Here is a 9,599-nt window from a genome sequence, read left to right as displayed (position 1 = left end):
TAAATATTATTTAAATGACTGTCATTTTTGCTTCTCATATAATTTGATCTTGATTTAGTTGTGTATTGACAAATGAATCCTTTGTACATTTGTGGATGGGTTCATCAAACCACCCACCACCAGAAACTCTGCACGAATAACGTACATATTTTGGATTCAAAGTGGTGACATGCGTACAGCAACTGATAGTATTACAGCAATGATCTTAACATAATTATACAAGCAATAGACCATGTGACACTTGGCCCACCAACTCCACAGGGATCTGAATCCATTGTAATTGGGGAAATCCCGCAATGCCACTGGAATGGTGCAGTACTGACTTTAGCTTATCTGGTGCCTCCTTTAGGCCCAGTCAGATAGTCATCATGCAGCTGACACAACATGATTTCCCAATACCCATACTGTGCTATGGGATGATAGTTTAGGTCGACAAACTGAGCGCAGGAGCTGTTGACATGTTGAAATATGGAGGCATTGCAGCAGAGAGCCAAGCCGAGCTAGTCCAAACCAGTGTACACAGTGACCTGAAAACCAAACGGTGGAATTTTATGTGCTTCATGTGGGTTGGCATGAAAGAAACACGGTGGGTTCTTGAGTTGACCACAAATAGATAAGCACGCCAGATCGTAAACACAGTATAATATCCTAACCTGTTTATTGGAGGAATGTATCTCCTCTGTATTTGTTCTTTTGGATATTCAGTTGGTTCTGTCTCACAGTATCTCTTTCACTCATATCTATAAACTGGATTGAATGACAGTTTATAGTAATAAGTAAGAGGCAATTTGCTTAGGCATCCCAAATCTTTAATATTACAGTAGCTGCGAGTATAAAACAAGTCTTTAAAAAACCCAGGCCGAGAGTGACCCTCCAATGCTAACTGTAAATATCAATTGGTATGTTCATATTAGCATAGTGCCATTGTATTACTTCTAATTCTACATATAGAACAAATTATAGCTACAAATTTGCATTATACAAAATTGCATTTAACATGCAAAGTATTTTTTTTCACCCCTGAGATGATAACTAAGATGGTATTCCATGCAAACAAATATTTATTGTTTTACAAATGTAAATATAAATTTTATACTGTTATTTCCTGTCCTTTGTATGCCAGTAGGTGGAGACAAGTCTTTTCAGGGTTTTAAATTGTTACATTTTGGTTCTAAACCACTGCTCATAATTTTACAGGGGTTAACAGTTAATCCCAGGTATTAATAAAATGAAGTTTCACATGGTAGATTCCTAAACCTCGGGTTAACAGCCTCATTTGCATATTTGCAGTGTAAGTATCATTGATTGGACGAAGGCAGCATGCAACTTCTTTACATAATGACTTTAGCATTGCACATCCTAGTATTATATATTACAGACTGTTTTTCTTTAATGGACCTTTTGGTGGGCAGTCTCTTTGTTATGTCAATATTTAACTTTTTTTTTAATTCAACTGTTTATACAGAGTGCTGTTTTTCCATAACTGTCTAAAGCATACGAATATGAGGTGTGTGACTGGGTGTCTGTTGTTAAGTACCTGCAAAACATATCTTTACCTGTTAAAAGTTGGTTTAGATAAATAACTCAGGGTTAAGCGAAATGTGAAAACCCCTTCTGAGTATTCTGAGTCAGTCATTGAATCATTTACTCAGTCGATTTGTTCAAAATCACTGATTCAGTCAGAAAATAAACACCATTGTGATGCTTGTGGATACTCAATGGTTCATTCTGCCTTGGCTTGGCTTTATTTGGATCTGTTTTCATCGGACTGTGAACCTGCTGATTTTGCTGAAGGAAATCGCTCTTTGCTGCTGTAAATGCAAGCGATCAGTTTCATATGTTGACTGTTATTGATCTAGATTAGCCAGTTTGTATATCGATATGTCTGTGCAATGTAATCATTACCCCATATTCTGCTGAGGTTTGTAGCAGGTTCTGCTGAACACATTTCTGTCCTTGGCTCTGCTCTTACAGTCCAGCTCTTCTCCTGTCATTTTCATGATCCATTGCGCTCTATGTGTCTCCCACCACTCATCAGTTGTTGTGTCCTTCCATCCAGCTGTCCCCTGCGAAGTCTATCCCTGTCCACTGGAATGTACCATCCAACAAATCTCTGTTTATGACATTGTGTGCATTTGTCTTATATCTGCGATTCAGTTTTACTAGCTGCAAAATGAATGAAACTAGTAAAACTAATAAAAGATTAATGCTGTATTTACAGGCAATATCAAACTCAGCCCTAAGTGTTTGTAGGTGGTGCCCAGGTAAAGGTATAATAATGCCTATTATTATTAAGAGTAATGTTTGGTCCATTTGTCACTCCAAACCTTGTCTGTTTTATTTGCCTTGTCACCATGAAGCTCCTTTGCAGCTCAGCTCATTGATGCAAATGCAACACTGTTGATGTAGTGTATCTCTGAACAGTGTTGGGAAGCTGATGGCATGAAGTGACGCTGATTGACAAAGCACAATATTCTTTCAACCTTGTCATCTACTACAAGAATACCTCAATACCATCAACTATATGGGAGAAAGTAGACTGCATTAATGCATCTGCGAGGGAGCACATGATTTGACCTGTTGACTTTGACCCACATGCGAAATCAATGCACTGTAGCGAACCAGAGAAGGACAGATCACAATGTTTCATCAGAGAGATATGGAGGTGGTGTGAGGGAAAGTCAAGATTGCATAGAACATGAACAGGGAGAGAGATACAGGGTGCAAAGAGGGGACACAGAAAGGTGCTGATGTGTTCAGCAGTCTAAATAGATGGACCTGAGGCTATTTATAACACCATCTGCAGAAGGGCTCACATAGGCCCCATAGTGAAGGCCAGAGCTGATAGAACACATCTTTAGGATTCATGGAAGGGGGTCAGAGGAAGACTGAATGAAGGAATAATCAAAACACTAAAATATGAAAGAAAATCACATTCAATGCATGAAATGTAGGTTGTAGACATACTGAGTCGATTTAATGTAATTTAGATTATAGTCAGATTCTAAAAAATAAATACTTGTAATTTGATTTAATTACATTTTAAAATACTTGGTGTTACTTTTTATGGATTATATTATTATTTATTCACAAAACGACAGTAAGTTCTTCATAATTTATCAATCCTCCTTAATCTTTTAATTTTCTTTCTAAAAACACATATGTTTGGAAAGTCTTCAAGGGTTTTGAAACTGCACATAATTACACAGACATTAACCATATGTTGCTATATCGTTGGTCTTTCAAAACACACAAATGGACACATTAATTCCACTTTGTATTTACATGTAATGCAGTGATTGCCAAACTTTATTTGTCAGCTGAACCTCTTTGACATTAATTATTTGAAGCACCCCCTGATTTAAACAATAAAGCCACTTTTATAATGGTCACATGACATGCATGTACTGTATACAAATTAAATTTTGTTTTTATTGAGTTTTTTTTTATTGTTTTCATTTTTTTAAATTATTTATTAAATTGAACATTCATAAGATTTCATTTTTAGCTTTTCATCAGCTTACGAACCTCCTGCAGTTCCTTCACCGACCCCAGTTTGAGAAGCCCTGACATAATTTAATATTTGATGCACTTCTTGTTAACAACAAAGAATGGAATCCATTATCTATCTTTTTATATTTCCACATATCAATATCATATAAGTGAAAGATTTCCAATTCAAATCAATGTTATAAACTAGTTCAAAAGGTGTAATGTGATATAGATTACATTACTAACTACAATTTTCAACATGTATTTTGTAACAGACTACAATTTGTAAATGATCTACCTAGCACTGGTTACAGAAAAGACATGGTGGACTTGATGGTGCGACAGTGTGGACAGCTGGAAAGTTGGAGTCGGCTACACATATCTGAACTGATCCAGTCAATCCCAGAACAAACCCTAACCTGACACCCGTCCCATTGTACCTGTGTTTGTTTAACATTTCACACTGCTCTTGTCCTATTTAGAGTGGAGCAGAGCTGCTGCTCTGGCTGGATCATCTGAAGTGTTATAAAAATGCATGATGAGGTCGGTATAGTTCGTCAACAAAGTCTGACATACACACATGTGGATGTCTACTTATAAGTGCAACTTGAGGAATGCATATTATGTAACAGACTGAGGAGAGCACACGAGTCACCAAAACAAACAAGTTTATTAAAACATGTATAAACGGGTATGTGTTGCTATGTACATCAAAACAACTGCTTGAGGTAGAGACAGTGTTTATATATTCCACCCACATCTGATGAGCATTATTAATCTACACCTCCTCAGTACCTTTTTTTTTTCTTATCATAAGAAATGTTTATTGAGCAGCAAATCAGCATGTTAGAATTACTTCTGAATGTTCATGTGACACTGAAGACTGGAGTAATGGCTGCTGAAAATTCAGCTTTTATGGACCAAAATGGAATTTCATTTATTAAAACATAAAACAGTCATTTTAAATTGCAATAATGCTTCAGGCATCAATATTGCTGTTTTTGATCGAATAAATGCTGCTTTGGTGAGCATAAGAGACTTCTTTCAAACTTCCAGTGTTTTTATATAATTCTAAATATAATTTTTTAATATATCATTATAATATAATTATATGTTATACTTATAATAATAAACACTTTTTGGGACTGCTTTCCTAGTGTCTACAGAAAGTTCACTTACACAAAGTTTACACATCCAGTTATTTTCTTTAATTTCTACAGTTCATAATAAAACTATTCTATTGATACTTAAAAAACAAACAAACATATAAACAAACAAACAAACAAAAAACATAATATTCCGAAATAGAAACACTATATAAAATCTTGAAAATAAAGTACATCTGTGTATAATATTGCTTTTGAACACAAACTTTATCTCTCCCTCCTTCCCAATATATCTTTTTCCCCTTCCACCCTTCCTATCTCATGCATCTTCTTGGCCTCCACTTGTGCCTCCTGCTCTCTCCTCATCTCCTCTTTCTCAGTCTTCAGTAACCAAGGTCCCCCGAGGTAAGACAGGATCTCATCAGGCCCAGGACGAAGCCGGGGCAGTGGATTCAGCAGCTTTCTCAGTAAGGTGAGAACCAATGAGCTTAAAGAGTCAAACTGCGGGGCCACATTCTCCTCTCTCACGGTGTCTTGTGTCTCCTCTCTCTGTTTGATTCGGTTGAACCAGTCTCTGTATTTGCAGTAGGAAGGGTCATCAGAAGTGGTCTCTTCCCAGGGGAAGCAGCTCGTCAGCAGACAGTATATGAGGATCCCCAAAGCCCAAGTATCCAAACTGGGCTCCACAGACATCCAGATGTCCTCTGTATCACTGACTCTCTTGGCGCACTCCACCTCGGGCACACAGAAAGGGGAATTGTACCACACAGCACGGACCTTGGTCCCCTGTGCTCGTGCCAGGCCAAAGTCACCCAGTTTGACCCAGCGACAAGCACGGTCACACAAGAAGATGTTCTCTGGCTTGATGTCACGGTGCACAAAGCCAAGAGAATGGAGATGAGACACAGCACCACTCAACTGAGACATCACACGCCGGGAACTCTCCTCACTCACCCCCTCCTACAGAAAAAAAAGAGAGAGAGAGAGAAAATTGTATGATAATAATAAAAATTATTATTATTATTATTATACATAATATTATTTATCCTTAATATTGTTATTAACATTTGTATATGTAAGTTTATTATTATTTATTTATTTCCATTGTTGGGACCTTATTTTTTACTTTTTCCCCATTAATTATATATATATATATATATATATATATATATATATATATATATATATATATATATATAATTAATGGCAATTACTGGGATCTTCTTTCTCTTTTTATATTTATTTATTACACCTTATTTACCCCTTTTCAGTATAATTGCAATTTGTATATTTTCATTTCTTCTTCTTCTTCTTATTTAGAAATATCAGATATTAATGCAATTATACATTCATATAATTTCCATCTTTAAATTATTTATTGATGCTTCGGCAATATTGTTTGATTAATGTTCATTCCAATAAAGTACTGAAAAAATTGAAAGAGTGAAAAGATGACAGAAAAGATGATGTGTGTGTGTTCTGTATTTAATCTGCTCTTCAGCTGTGCATTAAGCACTACCATTAAACAGCATTAATGTATCAAGGCTGATGATAGGAGCAGTTGTTTTTGGCAAGAGAGTGAGAACACAGGAGGATATCGGACAACATGTACGTGCCCGAATAATCAAAGATACCCTGTGCCCTGGAAAGACGTCACTACAAAAAAATTCCCACTCGTAATTGCATCATCAAAATTTTCGTCAGAGAAGGAAAACCAAGACCATTGTCCCAGGCTCTGAGGAGGAGCCACATCTAAATCTCTTCTAAACAAATTTTTGTGAAATCAAAATCAGTCAAGCCTACTGACCTCTGACACGATGACTTCATACAGGTCACCATAGAGACCAGCCTCCTGGGCAAAGACATAGTGAGAAGGAGTGGAGTAGAAGATGCCTAGAGCCCGGGTTAGAGAAGGGTGTGTGCAATAGGAGACGGAGAGATTATATTCACGCAGGAAAGCTTGGAGAGTGGTGGAGTGACGGGGGAAGAACTTCAGAGCCATTGGGGTTCCTGGAAGTTCAGAGATTGCTAAAGTAAGCAGTGCTTTGCTTTCATCAAATATACACCCTGTCTTGACTGTCACAGTGCTATTAGTCTAGAGTTCAACATGAACGAAACAGGTATGCACGGAACAACTGACCTCTCCTCTGATGCACCGCCAGCATCACCTTGCCGTACGACCCCTCTCCCAGCTTTTTGATGAGTTTGAAGTGCTCTGATGTCACCAGTGATGTCATGGACTGAGCCGTGAGGTAGCACAGCTCGTCAAGTTCTCTAGGTTCAGTCTGACAACAAAGCAGCAGCAACATTTTAATCGAATATACATTTTAATAGTATATACAGTATTTTGTAATAGTAATTGGCCAAATAAATCAATAAATGGGCATTCAATTAAAAAAATATATAAATTTGTTGCTTGAGACAACGGTCAGTTAGACAAAAATGTAATCGCATCCATGTATTCCAGAGAGCCGTGTAATAATAGCTGAACTTCCCATCTGTCAGTTCTTTCAGCCTTCACTTTTATGTCAGACAGAGAATGTTCAAACAATACTTAAGCACATTAACACCTTGATGGCCCTGAAATAGCTTGAGTGTATATTACAAGTGTAGTTTACATAACACAGAGCAAGCAGCTCATATTTACATTACATTCTAAACGTTTGTAAGAGACATGTGTTGATTCAAGTTACTAGAAGTGGGCATCACACCAGTTCTATGTGCTTCTGTGTTTATGTTTTTGCTGTGTCAGTCTATGTAACCTTCACGAACACATGTGCTTCCAGAACCATCAAAGAACATGTACAAAGTAATGTAGGCCTATAGTGGTTGTTTGAGTGTGTTGCTAAGCACTGAAAACAGACCCAGCAGAGCTGCCTTTATCTTACTGATAGACGTCTCGCAGCAGCCTTTGATAAGGCGCCAGGAGTGGACGTGCAGGCTCTAGCTTGTTACATTTTCCATGTAATCTTCATATCTGTGATGTACAGTAAGACTAATGTTGATTTTAAAGCTGGATTTCATACAGTTAAGAATGTCTTCTGTGCTTTACAAACATTCATGTGATGTAACCTATTCTGCTCCTTGTAAATCAGTTTTGAAACCATATTTCCATGTTCCACTTAACGGTTCATTTAAAGTTTTATATCACAATGATCTGGCACTGATTAACCATTATGAAAATGGTATTATGTAATTAAAAAATATTGTAATATTGGCACATAATGCAAAGGGCTGACATATATCTATCTATCTATCTATCTATCTATCTATCTATCTATCTATCTATCTATCTATCTATCTATCTATCTATCTATCTATCTATCTATCTATCTATCTATCTATCTATCTGTCAATCTATCTATCTATCTTTATAAGCAGATTTTGTGCTCAGTTTATATAGGTTATTATTGATAGTCAAATAATAATAATGGTTCTTCTTATCAAACCTTATAACAGATTTTTATTGTTTTCTTAGGATTTTTTGGGTTGCACTTTATTTTACAGTACGTGTACTAACATGTACTTATAGTGTACTTACAGTGTATTTATCTAAGAAAGTTCTGGTAACACAAGGTAACTGCATGGGGTAGAGTTAGGTTTAGGGGTAGGTTCAGGGTTACTACCTAGTTATTACATAGTTATTGTAATTACTATAATACGTACATAGTATGTACATGAGGAACAGGACTGTAAAATAAAGTGCTACCATTTTTTGATTAATAGAAATTTCCAAAGAACAGAATTCATTTAAGACAGAAATCTTAAATAAAATTCTGAATGTCTTGAATGTGTCCTTATTTATTTATAAGGTAAATAAACGCACTTAACCCAGACTTTTGAATGTATATCACAGTTTTCACAAAAATACTAAGCAGCAAAAACGGTCTGCAACATTGATAATAAAATAAATGTTTCTTCTGCACCAAGTCAGCATATTAAAGTCATTTTCAAAAGATCATGACACTGAAGATTGGAAACAAACAATTCAGCTTTGATATCACAGATATGTTTATGTATATAAACATATACAATCTTAACCAGAGACTTTTGACCAGTAGTGTACAAATATACTGTTAAACTCAACCATCCTTATTTAATTGCAGTGATAACCCTTTTCACTTTTGTAACTCAAAATGATTTTGAATAGTTAATGACCTGCAATGGATATGTGCAGTGTGTGCAGTGAAGCACGGCTGGAACGCTTCATATTAACCCCAGGTGTATAACACAGCTTTAATGGATTTAGCAGGATTAGACCTGAAATGATGATTTACTTCTGTAAAACTGCCATTCACACACAATTAGTGAAATCATCAATTGTTGCATATTAAAAATGATATGTGGTTTGTGAATGAACAGCATTTAAGTGCATTTCAGGTTTTATATTTAGATCTATATTTTTTTATTCTTAATGTGTGTTGTAATGAAATGGAGAATTTTCTATAAGAGCAGTTTTTGACTCACAGTCATTGTCCAACGCTGCAGGTCTTTCAGGAAGTCTTGGAAACAGTCAGTTTCTCTCTCACTGTTTCTTTCCCATCTGCACTGGACTGAGATCTGAGTCTAACAGTCCTTTGCTTGTTATCAACATTCAACTGAGATCGACAAGCAGTTAATCAGATGTCACGGTGCAAGTGTGAGTGCCAGTTGCTACTGAGTATTTTTATATGGGTTCTCTCTTCTCTTGATCCTCAATGAGTCTGACGGCCCTAACTCATGCCTACCACCTTCCTCTGCTCTCTCTCTCTCTCTCCCTCGCTCTCCCTTTTTCCCTCCAAAATTCCTCTGCTTGTTTCCATTCCAAATCGCCATGTACTACAACAGTGAGGTATGCTGCCCCTTCCCAGACGTTTCTCTCGCTCTCTTTTCTCTGGTACGTCAGTAAAGCGTCCCAATGTGTTCCACCTGTCAGTCAAGCTATCTGCAACACTTTATTGAGTTCTTGCTGTTTCCCGCAATCTATTTCCTAATCCTCCCCTCTCTCTCTTGATATCCCTT

General features: G+C 36.7%; 1 protein-coding gene across 1 annotated transcript; it reads right to left on the bottom strand.

The window, feature by feature from the left end:
* Positions 1 to 4,682: 4,682 nt before the first annotated feature.
* On the bottom strand, positions 4,683 to 9,599 carry LOC113059947 (serine/threonine-protein kinase SBK2-like). The gene is made up of 4 exons (XM_026228662.1): positions 9,066 to 9,599; positions 6,739 to 6,883; positions 6,406 to 6,608; positions 4,683 to 5,558 (listed from the first exon to the last, which is right to left on the bottom strand). Exons 1-4 carry the CDS (start codon positions 9,069 to 9,071, stop codon positions 4,866 to 4,868), a joined length of 1,047 nt encoding a protein of 348 aa, XP_026084447.1. The 5' UTR covers positions 9,072 to 9,599; the 3' UTR covers positions 4,683 to 4,865.

The sequence above is a fragment of the Carassius auratus genome, chromosome 41 (assembly GCF_003368295.1).
Source record: "Carassius auratus strain Wakin chromosome 41, ASM336829v1, whole genome shotgun sequence".
Lineage (NCBI taxonomy): Eukaryota > Metazoa > Chordata > Actinopteri > Cypriniformes > Cyprinidae > Carassius > Carassius auratus.
This window is presented reverse-complemented; position numbering and strand designations above follow the sequence as displayed.

Coding starts and splice junctions, on each gene's coding strand:
- LOC113059947 (XM_026228662.1), bottom strand. Junction 6,609..6,738: donor GGCGGTGCATCAGAGGAGAG/GTCAGTTGTTCC, acceptor CTGAACTTCCAG/GAACCCCAATGGCTCTGAAG. Junction 5,559..6,405: donor ATGAAGTCATCGTGTCAGAG/GTCAGTAGGCTT, acceptor TTTTTTCTGTAG/GAGGGGGTGAGTGAGGAGAG.